The following is a 21,733-nucleotide window of genomic DNA, read 5'->3' on the forward strand; positions in this document are numbered from 1 at the left end:
CTAAACATCTCTCTGATGGTGATAATTTTAAGCAAATATCTGCTAAAACTGATATGATTTGGATATCATTGTGCAATCCCTAGTAGTTTTTAAAGAAGAAATATTGGATTATTATCAGGACTGGTTGATATATGTTTCAACATTGGGATCAGAAAAGAAAAGGCAGCATTTGTAGCGACTTTTGTAACGACTAGTCCACAGAAGCTCTGCTGATAGAAATGTCCAGTGTTACATATTTTCCAAGTAAAGTATAGAAGAATATAGATTAATGTTATTAGAATGTATGCTGAATAAAGACCATCAGAGCCAATAAGATTAAAACCTGATGGCTTTGCTTTCTAATGGTTACCATATCAACCCATCAGGAAAACAAACACCATTCGTGACTACCAGACACCACCAGGAACCAATATAAACTTTTAATAGTTTCTGATTTTTAACAGGGTGAACACGTGTAGAACGACTCATAATCTCCCTGATCTAAAATGAAACCAGTACAGTAGTCTGAATACAGTCGTCCTGACCACAGTCAGAGTGGACAGTCTCATATGTAACACCCCAAAGTTAGCACCCCAAACTTTCCCTGCCCTCTGCCCCCCCCCCGCTTTTCTAGCCCCTTATCCCACCATCCCTTTGCTCCCACAGCACGTTCCCCAGCGCATGAATTAGTTACTTTCCAGCCAGCCTGACCCCCGAAAGGGAGAGTTTCAAGGAAGTGAAAAGCAAGAGGTGTGTGTGTGTGTGTGTGTGTGTGTGTGTGTGTGTGTGTGTGTGAGTGAGTGTGAGAGGGAGAGGTGTGTGTGGATCAGCCTCCCCGGACCGCTGCAGCTCTTCAAGCTGTAGGATATCCAACAGGTCACTGGACTCTACACATACGGCTCGCTGTCGTCGCGGTTGTAGCCTCTCCAAACGAAACTAAAAGCGTCTCTGTGTTTTGGTTCCTGGAAAAAAAGAAAATGGCTGGAATGCTGAGCAAGGACCTGCCGGATATCGAGGTAGAAACACTCCTCTATCCTCTATCCCTGCTCCACAAACAACAATAACAACAACACTGCAGCCATTTCAGCATCGCCTTCTTCGTATATTGTTGTGTTGACGTTTATGACCTGCTGTCCTTTGGTCGCTGTTATGATTCAAAAACGCCCTGTGTAACGTTCTATAACTGTCGCAACCCACTGCTTCTTCTGAAACGGTTCTTAATGTACCCAGTGTAAGTTAGTGGTGTACTAACGTTCATATTTGTCGTTTTAATGTCGGGTGCAGTGCTCGTTACTTACCGCGTCCTTAACTTCGTTCTTCTTCGTGCAAAGTTAGCCTGTTGGGTAAAAGTTAGCTGCAGTAGGTTGTGAGAAACGTCAGCGCTGGTAAGCACTGCTGTCACAGTTGACTCGTTTAGTTCTGATGTCTGAATTTGCCTTTACTGCAGGCTGTGCCAAGTATTTTTCTCAATTTTTGGAAAGAAAAGCCACTTTTAAAGAAAGTATGTGTTTACATGAAGAGCTATGATAAGCCGCTATGATGCACTTAACTTATGTTTGTTCAGTAAAATCCGAGTAACGTGTTTTGCGCAATGCTGTTATGAGCTACTACATTAATAGCCTGATACTGTAAGTATTAACGCTGATTACTGACAGTGTTACAACCGTTGTCATTTTTACATAATCAGTACACATAAGCTAGCTTTTTGTTATTAAACTGGTAGAGATGTAGCTCCTCCTAGATTACTGTGTTTACTATGTTGTGCGAATGCAGATTCCAGGACTGTTAGTTTGTACACTAAAGCATTCCATAACTGTCACAGACACGTGAGTGTCACGTGTTCTTTTCTCTTCTGTCTTCTGAGAATTTGAGGAGGTCTAAGCCAGCCTACCATTGCGAGTATATGTACTCAGCTACAGGAAGAGCTGAGAGTGTGAACGTGCTTGTGCTGAGCACGGCTGGACTGGACTGTGGCCATTGGTGGAATGCATATTACTGTAGAATGAACGTCAGTAACCTATTGCTAAAGAGTTTATAACTAACACGAGACCTATGGCAGGAGTTCCAATACACATGAGCTTATCTAGAACTTATCTAGATGATGAACTGTTGGACAAGGTTTTGCAAATCCACTGCTTACCAATTAAGGAACTGAACCTTGGCTGTTTTTTTTGGCTGTCATCCAGCATGAGAAAGTTAGTAATATCATCTGAGAACTGTGCCTTTGAATATCCTTTGAATACTGGTTAAAATCTTGGTTAAAAACTTTGTCCAGAAAACGATTAAATAGGCTAAGACAGCATCAACAACTGATTCAAATCAAATGATCTCCTAATCTGTTTGTGGGCCTCTGTGAAAAGTTGCCAAATGTTAATTTCCTGATCGCAGTTATTTGAGCGGATCACAGTAATTCATGCTGACTGCAGTTGTTTAGCACAATGGTTAAGTTTCACAATCATATTACAAGAAACAGAATGTTAACTGAGTGCATTTTCATCAGTTGGGTTGTGGCTAGGGGTAGGCAATATGATGGTATTTATCATTATCATAATAAGCTGTATCACAACATGCTTTTCTGAGCATATCGTAGATATTGTCTGCTTAAAGAACACTGACCAACTGTGTTTATCATTATTTTTCTTCACAAAGAGAGCATAAAGTTTAACTGGATTCATTTCAGCATGGTATGCAAAATTTTCAATAAAAATCATTGGATTTAAAGTTTTTGATAGTATTTTTTTAAAACATATTCATTATTTATTTATTTTTTTATTTATTCTTTGTCTGTTACAAATGATCAAACCTTAGAAAACCTAAATATTGTGATACATATTGTACATTGTGTACCATGATAATGCCTTTAATTATTGTAATTATAGTAGGGTGCGGTATTGCCAAAAATTTTATTCACAGTATAATTACAATTTCTGGTATATATACATATATATGAAGACCTTTTAGGCAAAGGCATAGATAAAAAAAAAAAAAAAGAAACCTAGTAATTTTTGTTGAATAATAAACTGTTACAAATTTTAATGTATTATTAATATTATGACCAAGTAATTACTAAAATCGTTCCTAAACCTTCACAGTTCATTAAAAATGATATATGAACATGCACGCTATCTCTATGTTTTGTGAGAAGAGGAAGATCAGAAACAAAGCTCCTGAAAGTTTTTGTTGTTCTGTCACTCTAAAACCAGTCACTTAGTTTTACTTCTTCAGTCAAGATCTACCCTGCCCAAGTCAGCTTTGTTTCTTTTCAGTCCAGTCACTGAAGATCAGGCTCAGGCCACCAGTCTTGCCTGTTTCATTCAGTACATTTTATTGCTGTGAAGTTGTAAACAAACAACATATATCTTCCTCAACAGTAGCTCGCAATCATTGGCTAGCTGGCCAGCGTTACCAAATTACAACAAGCAAGTAGTCAGCTTTCCACAGGATAAAACAGATAAACAGTTCCTTTTGCCCCACTTTATTCATATTTCAGACCACCTCTGTCTGCAAAAGTCCACAAAATGTAAAACTGAACTTAACATTGCAAAATAAGGTCAACCCCATCTCCTCACAGTGTGCTAAATTAGCCAGTTCACTAACTACAGCTTGCTAAAACCGTCTGAATAGTCTGTTCTATTGACGACCATTTCATTCGGCGCTTCGCTGCAGAGTTTTATAATTGCAACTTCATGACATTTCATATCATTCTGCAGTATATATAGCAGAAATATATATAGCAGGGAATGGGGAAATTTGAATAAGAAACTTTAAAGGCAACTTCCCAAGTCATTTCTCATATGTGTGTTCCGTACACTTGTGCCTCGGACCATCAGACACTGCTGGAATTTTGAAAATATTACGATCATTTATGCTTCAGTACCAGCTGGCCCACAGCTTGTTTCATGCACAAGTTCCTGACCAAGGAATACAGCTGACCAGGTTAGGCAGCTTCTCAGGCGGTATGAGAGGAAACAGAATTGCAGCAGTTGATCTAGTGTTCATTTTAGGCTTAGTCTAACCCCAGAGAACCAGCCATTCCTTTATGTCCACTGCCTTGAAAACAAAATGGACTACTAGATGCAACAGACTAGACAGCAGGAGGTGATTGAGGGACTGCTGCATTTTCATTTTTATTTTAAATGTGACTGACACAATCATGACCTAGCCACTCAGGTAAATGGGATGACGTTAGCGTAGTCTGTATTCTATGATTCTATGTTGTGTTATCTGCGCTTATTTGAGGCATACTGGTATAACGGTTATGACAGAACTTATACATAGGAAAGATTTTCAATCGGTAGACTATCATGAAAGTATATTTTGCCATATCACCCACCCCTAGTTGTAGCAAATAAAACAAAGCAGAAAGCACATTTGTTGAGACACATCATGGGTCTTAGGAAAACGACGAAATTCTAACTGGTGCTGTAACACATTTAGAGGGTAAAAATAAGTAATGTTAGTTTATTTAAACCTGAGCCATATCTGTCATCAGTTGGGAGCTTCTAAGAGTAGATTACTAGAAAGCAAGAAAGCTAAGAAGTTTTTGATATGATCACATCAAGCGTATAATGTATAATAATATTTTTAAATAGACAACATGATATTGTTTTAGCTGAATAATAATTCAAACAAAAGTCAAAAGTCAATTTGACATATCTGCTACATTGAAATGCCTCCAGCTGCAATGCAAAGGTCTGTTAGTAGCTCTAAGTGCGGTAGGGATATTCTTTGGTGCAGCACGAAGTAACGCAGGTCAGAACCGTTAAAAAGAAAGTTGAAGAAGCTGCATGGTGGTCCAAGCAGCATGGCTGCAAGATCTGATAATGTATGCAGAGTCTATGAACTGCTTCATTTTTACAAGACAATAACAATCTGTACATGTAATCTGCATCAGTTTCAGTGAAGGAGTATTGCGTTTGTGTATACAATTAAAAGTGCACTCTGGAGTGCCAGATAACACTTCAAGTGCAGACATTTTACCAGCTGCTTAACCAACATCTTTTGGTTATTCCTATTCTTACTGTAACAGAGAAATATCTTTTTTTTGCATGGCAGATTATAGCCCACACTATTGCGTACTGATAATGAAGAGAACAAAAGATACCCTAGTAAGACCTATTAATACAAAATAATAATGGAAATGTGGTAGTGAAACCCGGGTTTCACACATAACCTGACATCACATAGGCTAATGGTATCAGGAATGCTTATAAATTCAGTGCGAACCGACAGCTTGCTTAAAAGCAAGATATGTTAGTTTCCATGCCTGGACATTACTACTATACTTATACTATTCGTGCATAGAATAGGGACCCTTTAAAAAAATTCACATGAATTTACAGAGTAAAACTAGTCTATTAATCTATCAGACTAGCCTTTTTATGCAAATCGTTCAACTGTTGTTGAGAATTCGTGCTAAAAAGTGAATCCTCTGGAGGCCTGAGGCAAGAAAAGGATCAGAATTCCCAAAAAAATAGACAATAAATGTTTCGACCAATAAAAAAGGTGGGATACTCAATTTAATTTTCCAGTTGCTAATTTTTGTGTTGCATAAATGTATACAAAAGAATAGGACACATATAATCAGTATTATTGTCTCCAGAAGAAGCAGAGGTGCAGGTAATTCTAATTGGAGTGAGCTGAATCCAGTATGACGCAGTGAACGCGCATTTCGAACTGTTTCAAATCCTCTGCCTCGAGCACTGGAGTTCCAAAGGAATCAAAACATTCAAGATTGTCTTGTTCAGTTTTACTATCACTAAAATTTAGGGTAAGCAATTATCACACCTTATTTGTAGAATTCAGTTCTATTAATTACATTTATTTGAGTATAAACTGCTGCATTTGATTTCAAAATGACTTACCAATTTTCTAATCTCCAACAAAGGCCTTTAGCTCCTTCTTACACAGCCTGCAGTGAAAGTGTGCCCTTATAAATACAATTATATGCACGCCATTTAAAACATTTGCACATGGTCTCTCACCTTTACAGTCAGGTTCATTAGGGAGTGTAATGGTGTTGGTTACACGGCGGATGGTGGGAGATGTTTAGCACTTGTGCACATTGCAAGGCTCTCTGGGAGTTAATATGAGTAAAGATGGCCTGGGCTTCGTGCTGGGGGACTCTAATGCAACCTTTATGGAGAGCAGAGGGAAGTAAGTCAAGCCTTTCATTAGCATCTTTATTCAGGAAGTAATGACAACAGTGACGTGACCTTCGGCTCCCCACTGCACTTAAGACCGGGACTAAATGACTCCTGTCTGCCATTGAAAATGGCTTTCTAAATCTCATAATAATTGCCATCTCTGGAGCAATTAAATCCTCCATTTTTCTGCAGTCCTGTCAGATGTCTTATTTTAATATCCAGCCGCACTTCTGAAAGCGCTAAATGTGGGGCCCTTTTGTGTGTGCGTGTAGATTAATTAAAATCCTCCTGGATCGCCATTAGAGTTCATTAAAAAACCCACAGCAATACAGCATTTAAACAAAGAGGTATGACTCCTCTGGCAGACCTTGGTGCCACTCCAGGGCTGCTCTCTCAGTAGACGTCTGGAACATTGACAGGAGATTGCTCCAAAATAAAATGCAAATGGAATATTATGGAAATGTTTGGTCACTGAAAAGGCTTGCATGTCGTTGCTAATCACCAAGGCCGCTTGTGCTGTTTTTCAGTCCTACATGTGGTTCACATGGTTTGTGGGGGGGTCACTTGCAAACTGCTTTTGCATCATCATGTTTATACATTTAAGATTGGAATTTATTAAATGCTTTTTTTTGTTGGATATTTCATTTAGAACCCAAATATTTAGTTTAGAAAGAACCAACAAGGCTGGACATGTTCTGAAGTCCCTAATTAACACATGCCTTGCTGATTTTCATCAGCCATTGTTTTCAGCTGATACTTGTGCGTTTCATCAGACAGGGAGCTGGCCATGGTGCCAGTTTGTAGTTCGTATGCAGCCCACTCTGCTGAGTTTAGTATATTGATGCACTGGCGTCATTTTGGAGGCGTACAGGCCAGCACCTCATGCTAGTGGCACAGAAAAGTGGTGGAGGAGTAATCGCATTCCTGGCAGAGTTGGGTCGGATTGCTCTTTTAATCAATCAGAGCAGCAGAGATGAGCCCATGGCCTGTCATGAAGTCGTGCTCACCACTGAACGAAAGCATCGCAAGAGACGGCCTCGTGGAGCCACGCTGCAGACTCTCTGCCTGCTTTTCCACTGCACACGTTATTGCCGTCTCCTCCTTCAAACCCTCAGGGGCCAGCGCACGCTCACCTGATCACATGTGACCCCTCTGTCTGCTACAATCTTCATCGGCAAACTCAGTCCCCCTCAGTGGAGTTCATAGCCCAGGGACCCTCAGGCCAGACTGCTTGCTTACATACCCATGGAGCATGTGGCATATTGAACCTGTTTTTTCCTCCCCATTCTCTCTCTCTCTCTCTCGCTATCTCTCTCTCCATCCTCCACTGAGAGCAGATAAAGCCTCGGTCATCAAGTCCTGATTTCTTTACAGTTCATTTACCTTCTGCTTCTGTGCTAATTGTTTTTCGAGGCTCAGCATGGCCAGGGACCGTTTCAAAGGCCAAATAATGAGGCTTTGGCACATATCAGCCATTACTGAATTAAACTGGCTTACAAGGTGCCTGGTTTGTCTCAGACATGCCTAGAGCTCTTCTGTGAGTGGCTGAGGTCCCTGATTGGCAGGCAGAGGGGAGGGCACACGGTGTTATGGGCTGGAATGTTATACTGGCTGGCTGGTGAGCTCATTGGTGCCGGGAAAGAGAGAGTGCAACTGATACATACTGAGGGATCAGCTCCCCTAGAACTCCCTCTGAGAGGCTCTAAGACGGAAGAGCAGATGGCCTGTGTTTTTCCTGTTAACTCTTTAAACACTACAGAGTATACAGAGATATCATTAGCAATTTTGCAATAATATACATTTATTTTCTGCAAGACAGCATTTGTAGGGCGTGTTTTATGGAAAATTGAATGTTTCTCACTTTTTTGAAAAGAAAAGAGTTTGATGTAGCATGTAACATTTTTTCAAAATGCATTGTTCACTCCCTGCACTACTCAGTCTGGAAGTTAAGATGCCATAATTGCATGTTTTGAATGATTTTTTTTGTCATGTTACAAAAACCAATGTATTTACATATATCTACCTATTTAGCCCACAGCTGTTTAGCTCCACTCATTCACACTAAAGTTATAAGGAGTCTTTCAGCCTGGATTGCATTTTGAGCCAATTCAAGGCAGCCAATCAGAAAACAAGTCATTTACATATTGGTCTCAAAGGCATACAAAAACCTCTTTAATCAAGAAAGGCTGAAAAATAGTGGTGTAAAATTAAATTATGACTGCTTTTGGTAAATAAACCACCACAAATGTCATTATTGGGTAGATAGATATAAAAATATGCACTGGCCACCTAGCCAATAAATTAATAATAACATGTTCAGTATATTTGCATTGTATTTAAAATTAACAAGCATGCTTCAGCACCAAAGAAACAGTCAGGTGTTGCTTTGAAAAGGAAATTTTTATTACAACCTTTATATTAATAGAAATATTGCTGTTGTGGTGACTGTGGTCTGCCCTGGTATCATCCGATCTAGGATGCAGTGCTAGCCTTTCAGGGTAATGGTAGGTTATTTAACACCTTATTTTATAAAACTTTATTTTACATTTTGGTAGTTATATTACCAAACGTCAGGCAATGGTACAGTATCTATGATGCCAGGCAGGCCAGCTTGGCTACTATAGTCACCCCATCATCACATTAGCTATCAAAGTGGGTGCAGTTTTGAATTTCGACAAAATCTGATTTGGTTTGTTTTATGTCCGACTGAACAGGTTTGTTAAAAGGAAAAAGAGGAAAAAAGTCTTCAAGGTAATTGGCAACTTGCACAGGCTCTGCATTTTTAGTGGCCAAAACATGAAATGTTGTGGCCAGAGGCACCAGGCAATCAGCAGTGTCCACCCTTGAGTGGACTCAGAGAATGAAAAACAAATACAAGGAAAAAGAAGGATTTGGGCCATTTAAACAAGGAAGTACCTGTCTATTAGAGCAGCCCAATAAATTGTTTACTAACCGCTATTGCAGTATTTACCTTTGCAATGTTGATATCTCAGGGGGCTGCAGTATGTAAATGAGCCCTTTAACAAACCACAGTTTTTTATTGTGTGACTATCCTGACCAACCTTGGACAGATAAGTTGATGTGGATTCAAGACAGTCACATGATCTAACAAGCTTAAATAATTGTGGTCAAAATAATGCAGACGGATCTTTAATCATGTTACGTCAGACATTCACCAGTATGTTTTTAGTATTGTGAGGCATATTGTAAGTGCAAGATAAAGCAATATAATCTCAATATGGCGTTTTGTCGAATCATGCAGCCCTACTGTTGGTCAGCTTTTACTACAAATGTTGACGCTAATTCTTCACCTGACATTTGCCATAGATTCATTGTATAGCAGTAGTCATTTTATAGCTTGACTGAATTGCGCAATAGGGAGAAGGACTGAATGTTCTAAGCATCTTTTTTTCCCTCTGTACTTTATGAGTGCTTTGAGCTTCCTAAGCCTTTGTAAGGCTTCTGATTGGTGAATGGCAGCAGGTCAGGCTTGGGTTACTGGTTAATAGCACTGGTTCTTAATTTTTAAGAGCAAATGGAAGGTACAGACTGCTTGTTCACCCACGTCTGCAGGGCAAAGGTGATATATAGGCCACCTTCTGTACAGTCTGTATATATATATATATATATATATATATATATATATATATATGTGTGTGTGTGTGTGTGTGTGTGTGTGTATAAAAAACATGCATTATGGAAAGGATTTAATGCTGCCTCTGCTCCCTTAACTACTGGACAAGGTCAGCCAGAGGAGCTTTTAAGGAGACAGCTCTTGCCGTACCTTCTTGTATGGACAAGCACTATTCTTCACTGTGTGTAGACTATGGTTCTCCTACTCAGCAGTAAAGATCTATATTTTCTGTCTATTTGGAAAATCATCAGTGTTATTGAAAAGTCTATTTTAAGAATCATGAGGAGCATGGCTGCAGAGCCTTGAGTGTGTATTTCTTTAATATTCATGATGTGTACTCATGATATTGCTGCAGATATTGTGCAGTACTAAGAGCAGTGTAGTTGCTATATGGTGTGATTCCATTCAGCGTTTCTAATGTCATAATAATAAATGATTACTTGGTTAATTAATTACTCTCACAAAAAAGTAATAAAAGATCACCTAAATGTTTGATATGTTCTGTTATATAACTATTTAAGAAATGATGCTTATTTAGTTTGCTATGAGAATAATCTTCCACTGTTGCAATTGACAGCAAAAGCACTGACCATTTCCCCACACTATAATGAAAAGGATTTGTTAATGAACAGAGGCAGGTTGCTGAACTGATCTAGCTAGTAGTTGATGGAGCTGAGCTGCAGGGGCCTCTGAGGTGACAGGGAATGTAAGTCTTTTGTGATGGGTGTTTCCTGCAACCTGGATGTTGAGATTAAAACCCATTTCAGTTCTCATATTCAATTCTCAATTCTCAACCTTGTTAGTTATCATTTTATTATCTATTTATTTTTTAAAATAGAGTTGTGGTGTTATTCTGGGCCAGAGCTACATGATTCCTTCAGTGCCATAAACATATTAACCACTCTGCATTGTAAATCTTAAAGGGTCCATATCATGGAAACCGAATGTTCTTAACTTTATTGACTTAAAAAAAAAAGTTTGATGTAGCATGTGAATGTTGTAAGTTTCAAAACAATAAATACCTTTCACTCTGTAGTCTTACACTTCATATATGGGAATTAAAAAAACAAAAAAAAAACAGCCCTTATTTTTAATTCACTGTTTTTGTGGTTATACATGCATTTACACATAGCTGCCTATTATTTATTGTCGGGAACTTCACGATACACTACGATATAGTGACAAAACATGCCAGATATACAAAAGACATTTTAGTAAACATTGGACATTGGACATTTGAAAACTTAAGTAACAATGAATAAATAAATAAGGTTGGGGAGATTTATTTATGACAATAAATAATCCTGGGGGATCTAGGGGCAGGGCCAACTTGACTATACAGCCAAAAAGGATCATGCAGTAAAAGAGACTCACTTCATTCACACTCACAACAGTGGACAATAAACTAACAAATGAACTTCACTCCTGAATGCACAATGCACAGATGGGACCAGAGTACAATGCTTTCTTCTCCAATGCAACATTTTATACAAATCATAATTAATAAAAAGCAAAACCCTAACGATCAGAGCATGTTTACCACATATTAAATGCTTACCCATGATGTATTGCCGTATCAATATGTTGAACAATATGTTCTAATTCAGCCTGTATTTGTTTACCTTTGCCCATTTCTGTTATACGTAGTGTTTTAGCCTGGACTACTTTTTTAAAATAAGGAACAGTACAGAGCAGCCAATCAGAAAAGAGATAATTTACATATATCAGTCTTGGAGAAACACAGAAACAAAAACAGCCTATTTGATTCTACGGGATAAAGAGAGGTCGGAAAATGGTCATGTATAAATAAAATGTTTTAAATGTTTTTGGTACATCAACCCACTCAAGTGTCATAAGTGGACTGGAAAAAAAAAAAATACAAGAAAAATGTAGGATTTGGATCCTTTAGTACAGAAATGCAGTTTAACTTAACTTTATGAACAGCATTCATTAGCAATTGTGGAACTGCACCTCGGCACTTTCATTTCAAATTTCATAAATAGCTGCAGCAATAAATATGACATAGAAATATTACAACGCTTTGATTCTTTATTCTGAATGTTTCAGTACATGCACTGGTAACTTTATACAAAAAAAAAAACAAAAAAAAACTTGTAGGTCCACCAGGCACCTTGCTGGCGTATAGTTTGAGACTGTAGCCCATCTGTTGCCATGCACAATTTGTGTTAGCCATCCTCTAGGCCTTCATGATGAATGGATTAGAGGGTGCTTGACAAATTGTGTGTGACAACAGATGAGCTACAATCTGTAATTGCACACCATGCAGTGAACCTAAGAGGTAAGCATGTCTCGTAACGTGGCCTGTCAGTGGAAGAACAAGGTAGGTGTCTGTAATAAATGAATAGCAAAAAGAGCATTGAAGAACATTTCCATACACTCAAGTGTACAACCCAAAAACTTTTGTTCACATATAGCTCCTGCATATTTATGTCACAATAGAGGATTAGCAAAATCATATCATGGATAAGTAACAATGTTAAAAGAATTTATTAAAAATGTAAACAAATAAAGCCCATAGAATACAAGTAGTGTATTAAAGAGAACAGAGTTCATCTCAGGCACATAGTGATTCCATTTTGCATGATACCTGACACAAAACTGACAATATAGTGTATGATGTTGTAAAGCGATATACGGTCAGATGATATTTGATTTGTTAGATGCCTAATAGCTACCTGCGTGTCTCGTGTCGAGTTTCTAATCATAAAGCGACTGAATGATATTCAGGGCCTATATTTAATACTGCTGACCTGCGGGCCTACGCTTTATTTCACTAACGGCCAATCAATATGTGGAAATTCCTCTATTGATCCCTGCGGAAGACGGAGCGCGTGGATTGCCAGCTCATGTTTAACTATTCCCCACCTCTGAGCCGTAAATAATTTTCTTTTTAAGCAGGGGATTAATGCAGGAAGGAGTTAAGTTTTAGCTGTGCGCTCCTCATGCATGCTAAATGCAGAGATGCCTCATGCATACTAAGTTGTGGGAGGTCTGTCTGGTTGAGGGGATGAGGAAGGTCAAGGTAATTTATTGCACAATATGGTGCTGCTATTGATTAGACAGGGAAAGGGCAAGCCCAACCGCTTTGCTAATAGCCATATGAATGTTTCAGGCATGCATCTCCACCTCAAAACAAGCCTGGACAAAAATAGGCAGAATAGTGGTACGCTGAGGCGGTGCACTGGGCCTAATTTGATCTTGGCGTACTCTTGAATTACTCATGTTTGTGCTTAATTAGTCAGTTGTGAACATCATAGGCTGTAATATACACAGTCCACTTTGTGAGTGAGTGAAAACCCTCTCTGTTTGTTCGAATGAAGTTCGGTGCTGCATGTAGCTGGACTCTGTGGTCGCTTCATCCTCTCATTAATTACTGCTCGCAGCTGAATTTGATTTGCCACTTCCCCCTGTCCATCATCCACTTCCCCCTATCTGATTTCCTCCGAGGGGCCGGGGTTTGCATGCTTTGGCTGGGGCCGAGGTGCTTATTGATCTCCCATCTGCTTGGGCTCGTGTGATCAGTGAAGAGCGATAGAGGCAGACGCTGCGGCTCCCTGCGGTACCGCGTTGCACACGCAGATGGGCCCTGTGCAAAGATGGCCAAGCGCACACGTCCCCCAGTGCTGTTGCGGCGTACTCTGACCAGAAAGGTCACACAAACAACAGGGAGATCAGGCTGTTTTGTGTTTTAAATATTGTTTGATAATGCACATAGTCTCTGTTTGGCTAGGGGTCCACAAAGGAGTTCTCAATAACTGGGGGGAAAAAAAAATCTATGCTTGTCTTAGATAGTGCATGCCTCTGACATTTATTAACTGCAGTGCAGCGGAGAGTCCACCTGGGGAAAGAAGTCTCCTGCATGTTTGTGTGAGAGAAAGGCCAACACGGAGAGCGGCGAGAACATTGAATGCACTAGACTGCTAGAATATATACTGCAAATACTGTTTCTTGTGCTGCCTTCAGGTGCAGAATCATAGAAATATTATTAGAAATAGCAAACAGCCCTGCAGTACATGCAGTATTGATTAAAGCGTACAGATGTGTGCCCTGTCTCCTGTGAGCTATTGATCTCGTTGGTGGCCATGCATAACATTTGGCATCGCAGCGAAGGACACATGCTCATTAATGAAGCCACATTTTAATACAGCGTGAATATGTTCAGATTAGTATGTTTCAAATGACTGTGTATTTTCAATCACGGCATGCATCATATTCTCAATATCTTTCCAGCACGCTTAGCTTTGACTGGAACCTCTGAAGGTGTTATTCTTCTCTCGACTTAAACCATTCTGTAGCAGAGGTAGATTAAGCTCTGTCAAACATCATTAGTGTTTCCTTTAGCCAAGTTGCAACATGAATCTGTTTCTCTTGTACATTTTCCACTTGAGGAGAGAGGGTCAATACAGGGTTGGATGCAAGGCTCTCATGGAGCCAGATAAACAAAGGTGGCACTTCAGAGAGCATGTTCGGTTAAATCCTCTGCTATAGGCAGAGAGAAGCTTTACAGAAAACATTTAGAGAAACGTTTGCTTAACAACTCATATGTGACTGTAGGCTTTTTTTCCACACATTTTTCTTGTTCTCTGAACAGAATTCCAGGTGCCAGACAGCTGCCTTCTCTTCTGCTTACCAGCAGTTAGATGGCTGAAACCAAAAATGGACACCCAGGCCTTAGTTATTCATTAAGGTTTCAGTACCTACATTTAAGTTAAAGAACCCTTGGGCTGGGGGTGAGAAAATAATAATAAAAATTCTTGTCCTTTGTGCTATTATTATGTCCTAGATATCATCAGTGCCTAGAACACGGAACAACTGCACATACCATTATAAAAAGACAAATTTAGACAAATTATAAAAACCTGCAAAGCATCAACATTGAGTGGATATTAACAACAGAAACTGCAGAGTAACTGCACAGTAACATGCAGCTGATTGTACGTCAGCCCATTACTTTTACCAATTGTTTGGTTTTCTCATGGGCCAATCCACCTGGATTAGCATTTAAAAGAAAGTGAATAAAATTAATAAAATTCAAACAGTTTAGCAAAGTAGCCCTAACTATTCTGCACTTCTGAAGTACAATATACATCTTCAAATATCAGTGAAATACCAGTCAAATCAAAATGTCCATTGCTTATTTTTTTCAGAATCAGAATCAGAATGTCTTTATTTTGCCAAGTATGTTACACATACAAGGAATTTGTCTTGGTGAGTCACAAATGTATGATACATTTAACATGTAACATACTAAATAGACCAAACAAGTACACAGACTGTTAACAAATATTTCTCCAAAGGATAAATAAAATAAAAATACAATAAATAGAACAAAATAATACATTTGAAGGGAGCTAAACAGATGCGTGAATATCTGTACATAGACAGATTTGAATATCTATACATATGTAGGTTTAAATAGACATATAAAAACTATTATACACAGAATATTACAGAATGATGAACATTGAAAATATGTATTTTTTGCAGACAAAAAAAAGCATTGTTGCATCATTTCACAAAACATTGTTTTTAATAGCCTCTCTTAAATGCGGCAATACATTTTGTTTTGCTGGTGCATTTTGTTTGTTCCTAAATATTGTGATGCATGTCATGTATCGTGAAAATGGCTTCAAGTGTTGTGATGTATTTGTGCCATATCGTTCACCCTTGCATTGCAGTGCTGTATCTAGGCTTAAAACCTTTATTCAGGCAGTTGAGATGGAATGGCAGAAATCATGTGCTGTTGGATCTCTTTAGTCAGCCTAAGAGTACAGATTTTAAACAAATTTATAAATTAATTTAATGGAGCTGGCTTTGCAGATGGACAAGGCTGCTCAATTAATTGTATTAAAACTATGATCTTGATTCATCTCTCAGTGCAGTTTCAGTAAAGATATCAAATCAACTGTATTTTATTCCTACAATGTAAAAATCTACTTAAAATACGTAGTTGTTTGCAAAATTGGAATGTCGAAGACTCGTTCCTGAGAGCTGTGATCTAAATTCTAAGCCAAGATGTCGGAATTCCAATTCAGTCAAGAATCCCGCAGCCCTACAGTGGCTATGATTAGTGTGATTACAGTGTGATTGACTTTATATTGTGCATGCTAGCAGGGGTTTCCTAAATTAACTATTAATGTAACCACTTCTTTTGTGTCCTGTTCCCTGTTGGGAGTTTGTTTCTAATCTCCCTGCACAGCCTGGCCAAATGCGAGATGTCTAATTAATGGTCAACACAGTGAGTCTTGTGACCAATGAACGACACTCGTGATTACGACAGTGTGCTTTAGTGAAGGTGAAAGCAGACAGATGAGCTATTGTATATTGTGTTTGCTATTGTATATTGTGTTTGCTGTTTGATTTTTGTACGGCTGGCCTCCTGCTGCCATTGCCTGATTATAGTCAGTGGAACCCAAGAGTGCATCGCTCTCCTTCTCTGAGGAACCATGCCATTACCTCCTCTAGTTTACCTAAAGGATCTACCCAAAGAATATATTGGCTTATCCACACCACATTATATGAAAATGGATAAGTAATGCAGTCCTTAACACACAATAAAACCCGAAGAGGTGTATTTTTATTGTTTCAATATGTAGCTCACGCGGCGCTTTAACTACATTTTATTAGGTGTGAAATTAAAGAATTAATAGGATGATGTCTGCCATTGCATAAAGTGGGACATTTCATTTAGCATGAGATGTAGGTGGCTGGCACTCTGCAGGAAAAGAGCCAGGTTAGAGAAACAGCGGCTTGCCCTTTTAACACCACATACCTCCATCTGAAATGGGCTTTCATCGAGCCTACTGTGAAAATATGAAAAGACAAAGCTTTATGTGTTGTCACATTGCCTGCGGGACACTAATTGAGGTGGGTTGCTGGTGGCAGGGGCTGGCGGGGGGTAAAATAAAAAGAAAAGAAGGAAAGAAAAAGAGGACAGAATGTAAAAGATAATGTATAGCTGTGTTGGGCGCTCATGAGGAACAGTGGATTTAGTAAGGATGAATATCAATGGGAATATTCAGGTTGAAGGCTTTATAGGGTGGGATGAAAGCTGTGCCACATTTCCACTACAACCAGAGAATGTATAAAAATGCCTTAGCCTTCATTGAAAGTTATGTCTGTGCAAGGCTACTGCATCCCTATACACGTGTTCGGTGCTGTATGTAGCCATGCTTACAAAAGCCTATACAAAAGTCCTTAGTAGACTGATCTGTGGGGTATTGCTTCTCTCTTTCTGTCTCTCTTTTCCTGTTCTCTGCTGCTCTCTTGTGTGATTGCCTCTCTCTGTACAGTGTGCTGGATTTGTGTGGGCAGTGTGTGGTTAATGTGCTACAGTGGCGAGTGACATGATTACAGATTCATTTCCACGCCCGCCGGCACGAGCACTTGGTCAGGGCTGAGTGGGGGCACTGTTGATTGTAATGGAGGGTTACATGGCTCGACTGTTTGTTGTCGGGACGATGGGCCGCGCGGGCTGTTAGCAGGGGCATCTTGTCAGGGGGGTGTGCTGGTGGAGATGGGGAGGTTAGGGAGGGGGACAGCCCCTAGATAGACCTGGACCACCTAGAAAAGCTGATCAGCACCTGGGGGTCTGTGAGAGTGATTAGGAAAAAACACTCATTCAGCTGATTTTTCCCCCTTAAATAATGCATTTGTGCCTGGAAGGCTCTTATCATCCTTTGTGGTGTCAAGGACTGGTAACACCACTGGAACTCAGCATGAAGTGTTAGTTAAGGGTGTATTTTTTTGTTTCAAAACATCTCCCTGTTGAATAATGAACAGTTATTGCATGTTAATGCAAAAGCTGTTGAGCAATGAATTGATATACAAATGGATAGGAAATGTCTTGTTTTACGGTTTTAGGGGTGAGTGTGTATGATTAGTCAAGCGGCTGCTGCTGAGGGCTGAATTTGTGAGGAGGTGTTTTGCACATGGGGAGACTTGAAGGTCAGTTGTTTCACTTTTGCTCTGAGTGAAATGAGCCAGTAGTTTTTATTGTTTGTAAGGGACAAGCATTTGGAAAGGCTCTTTTGCTCCTTTGAAAGCATTTTGGATTTGGCCTTACAGCACTCTAGACCCTTGAACTGTGAAGCTCCCCCATGTTTATACCTCAGAGTGTATGCACACATACACACACACACACACACTAGCTACCATCACAGATTTTATCCTCTCTGGCATAATACCAAAAATATGAAACTGTTATCGTATAGGATACCTCTCTCTCTCACTCACTCTCTCTCTCTGTGTAGAGTATCCTGGCCCTCAACCCGAGGGTGAAGAGTCATGCCACGCTCTACTCTACTGCAGCCAAGAAAGCTGAGAAGAAACACTGGAAGCGAAACACGGAGAAAGGCTGTGATGTGAGTGTCCTCTCTCACCTTTAACCTTTGACTCTTAGCACACCCTCTCACACACACACACACTTACTGACTAACCAGTTAAGAGCAGTAGAACATGGGGACTTTGTACCGTGTCTAAGCTCAGACTGCTGTTTTCTCGGAAGTGCACCCCATCTGGTGAGGTTATATGATGCGGCTGTTTTTTTTTTTTTTGTTAACTTTTCACTTGTTCTCAAAATCCTAATCTATACATGGAATCCTGGCCACAGTAAACTTTTGCAGATTTATGACCAAAAACATAAAATGGGCTGTCGAATGATTAAAATGATTAATTGTGGTTTTTTGTAGTTAATTGTGATCACTTGCATTTGTCTTATTTGCTGAAATTTGGCCCAAAAGAAATATTTTCTCCATTTAAAAAGTGTGAGTTTTGTTATCGCTATTTTGTTATATGACTGGACATAATAAGCTTAATCACAATGTATTTATTTACTTTAAATATTTTAGCAGCAGTGCAGAGCAACAGTGACTGCATGTTCTAACCAATGAGTGTATATCTCATATATTGCTTATACAGTCAGTAGTTCCAACTCCTCCATGCTTGTAGCCTCTCTCTCGCTCTTGTTCATACAGCTTATGAGTTTTTGTTACAGTGGAGGCTTTTGAGGGGAACTGTGCTTTAGTTAGTTTGCTGCTTGTTGATTTATCCGTAGCACTCCCACGAGCACTGTCCAGCCCAGGCTGCTGAATTACAGTTTAGTGGTGTGTTTTGCTTGTAAATGATACTTCAGATTTGATGTACTTTGATGCACCATCGCAATAGCTGGAAATAAACTTTTTCAAGAGAGCTATCAATGGAACCATTCAAAAGCTGTATTTGAATGAGACGACAGCAGTCATGAAGGCGTAGCAACAGTGTGCACAGCTGGGCTTCAACCTTTACTACTATGGATGGTTCAAAGAGTCAAACTAGAAAAAAGCAGAAATTACCAGCACTAATTATAATTATAAGAGTGTTATAAAATTAGTGCTGATAATTATTTGGTGCCTTAATGAGTTATTAACAGCATTAAATGTGGTAACAGTGCTACAATATGAGGGATTTTAATACAGCATTAGAAAATCGATACAAAGCAGTGTATTGAAATACTGTGCATTGCTGAAATAAAAGTGTATCACGGACACACCCCTTGGTCACCCTACTTTCAGTGATAAGCATCTGGGTGCATCCTGAGTAAAGTGGGCAGGGAAAGGGCAGAGCTTCAGCTGTGAACACTTTCACACTGAGATGACGTGATTATTTTTTGAAGACATTTATAAATCCTTGTTTTTTTGGGTTTATTTTGTTAGAGGACAGCATGACATCTATTAGAGAACTTTTATTTATTCAAGCTAAACCAGTCTGTAAGCCATCTAATTGGAACCTGCTGAATCAAGACATTTTAAAAGACACATAAAAAAAATAATAAACTGAATATTGACCTCAGAATCAAATTTCTTATTAAACCTGAAAGTATGCATATAGTTACATCCCTAATGTGTACAAACATGCACACATGCACTCTCACATATACATATGCAAAGGCATAATGAAATATTATCATTTTGGGAATTTTGCATATGCAGAACAATAGATAAACAATTGAAATGCATGGCCGTGTTGAAACAATGCTACAGTATGAGAAGCAACAAGGATAAGCTACATACAGACATCTTGTGCACACATGTGTGTACACAAACACACACACACAGACACACTCAAACACAATTATCTTAGGATTCCAGGCACATGCTGTCAAAGTCTCAGGAATATCTCCCAAGACCAGTGTGCAGCTGAAGTGTTTGTTTTTTGGCAGGTGGCCACAGTGCTCGTCTGTCCTTTAAGGCAACTGAGACTTCGGCTTGTTTGATGTAGACACAAAACAAGATGGAGGTATTTTGTAGGAGAGATTATCTCCTCCCCACTGACTGCACTGTTGCTAAGTAAAACTGCCTAATTCATCATTCTAATCAATGGCAATGGATCAGGGACTTGATTTACTTCATAATGTGGACTATTCTATAGAGTGAACATTACGCCAGTGACTTTACAGTATCAAGCGTGATGAACTCTCCTGCCTTTTTGCAGCACAGTATTTTGTGAAGTAAAACACTGTAATCTTTTTTGTCTTGTCTGTATGTTGATATGAAATAGGAATGCATGATCAGAACTGACCAAGATCAGAATCACCCAATGTAAAAAAAAAAAAATATGATATACATATGATATATGATATATATAGTCAGTCAGTATATTATTTTGATTTGTGTTGCAGTTTTATGAGGTAAATAACATGAGTCAGGTAAGTGTGTTTGCTCTGTATTTGATTACTGCTGTTACCTGTCACCTGTACCAAAATATTGTAGTGTAATTATGGCTCATTGCGCTGAACTACCAGATTCATTTTTATTTATCTTACATTTTCAATGTAGCACTTTATTTGACTGATTTTTCATTTATGAAATATCATTTTTTTGAAAAATATTTTGAAAAATGATTTTTCATTTATGCCATTGACTAAATTGACTGTAAAGAAATTTGAATCAGAATCAGTCATAAAAAATTACGATCGATGCACCTCTAATAAGAAGTTAGGGAGATGTAAAGGGGGAAATAAGAAGAGAAATGTGATCTCATCTGCAGCAGCTATATGAGAATATGCAGTAAAACAGAGATTATTGCTCGTGGAGTATTATTTTTCATGCCATGCATTCCTCAGTGTCAATTCACCAATACATAAGTCGCTTTATCAGAATGCTGAGTCTGTCGAGCCAGTGACGATAACACAGTTTCCCCGTATTGATCGAGGTGAAGCAGATTTATCCTCTTCGTAAAGAAAAGGCAATGACCATTTTAGTGATCCTTAAAATAAGTTTTGTTGAGCCCAGAAGCATCGTCATAATTGTTCTGTGGAATCTCTGGGATGCTGGAGGGGCTGTAAACTTTATTTTATAGGGAATCTATGAACAGTGAATGTCCATAGATTCCAAATGAGTTCTTGAGAAATATGGTTGCTATAGCCAGCTGTTATCTTGGTCTGTCAGGGCCCAGGTGCTTGGGATTTTTCACTCGCCTCCTCTGGGCTCGGGGGCACATCGTCAGCGAGGTAATTTTGCAACACTTCCCCGCAGGCGTCATCCCTTACAGGGCCCGGTTTGAGTTGAAGCTATTAGCTGACCAGAGGCTTACCAATATTTGTCTTTCTGCTTCAATAGCACAGGTTGGAGCCAGAGATAATCTACCAAACACAAACAAGTACAAGTTTTGCAGCAGATGCAAAGAGATGGGGAGAGGAGACACACTTGAAGTGCCCTTGTTTTTGAAGATAACACTGCTGTTTACTGATGGGTTGGTTTTAATAATCTGCCTGTATGGTCTAATCCAATTTAATGAGTCTCCAGATTGCATTATGATCCCCGAGCTGCGAGTGAAGGGCAGGTATGTTTGCGAGACGCAGGAGCTAATGTTTTTTTTTTTTTGTCCCTGCTTGAGAACAAAAAGAGACAGACAAGGAAGGAGAAAGGAGAAATGACTTTTCTGTCTTTATCAGTGCCATTCTTAGTGAGGATGC

General features: G+C 39.2%; 1 protein-coding gene across 1 annotated transcript in view; it reads left to right on the top strand.

Annotated features, from left to right (window-relative positions):
* The first annotated feature begins 758 nt into the window (after positions 1-758).
* Positions 759-21,733, top strand: part of dpyda.1 (dihydropyrimidine dehydrogenase a, tandem duplicate 1) — a 150,967-nt gene continuing 129,992 nt past the window's right edge. Inside the window, exons 1-2 of the mRNA XM_036585678.1 lie at positions 759-995; positions 18,033-18,143. Of these exons, the coding sequence (XP_036441571.1) occupies positions 957-995; positions 18,033-18,143 (150 nt within the window). The 5' untranslated portion in view covers positions 759-956. The remainder of the gene's footprint in view (positions 996-18,032; positions 18,144-21,733) is intronic.

Source organism: Colossoma macropomum, unplaced genomic scaffold, assembly GCF_904425465.1.
Source record: "Colossoma macropomum unplaced genomic scaffold, Colossoma_macropomum, whole genome shotgun sequence".
NCBI classification, from domain to species: Eukaryota; Metazoa; Chordata; class Actinopteri; order Characiformes; family Serrasalmidae; genus Colossoma; species Colossoma macropomum.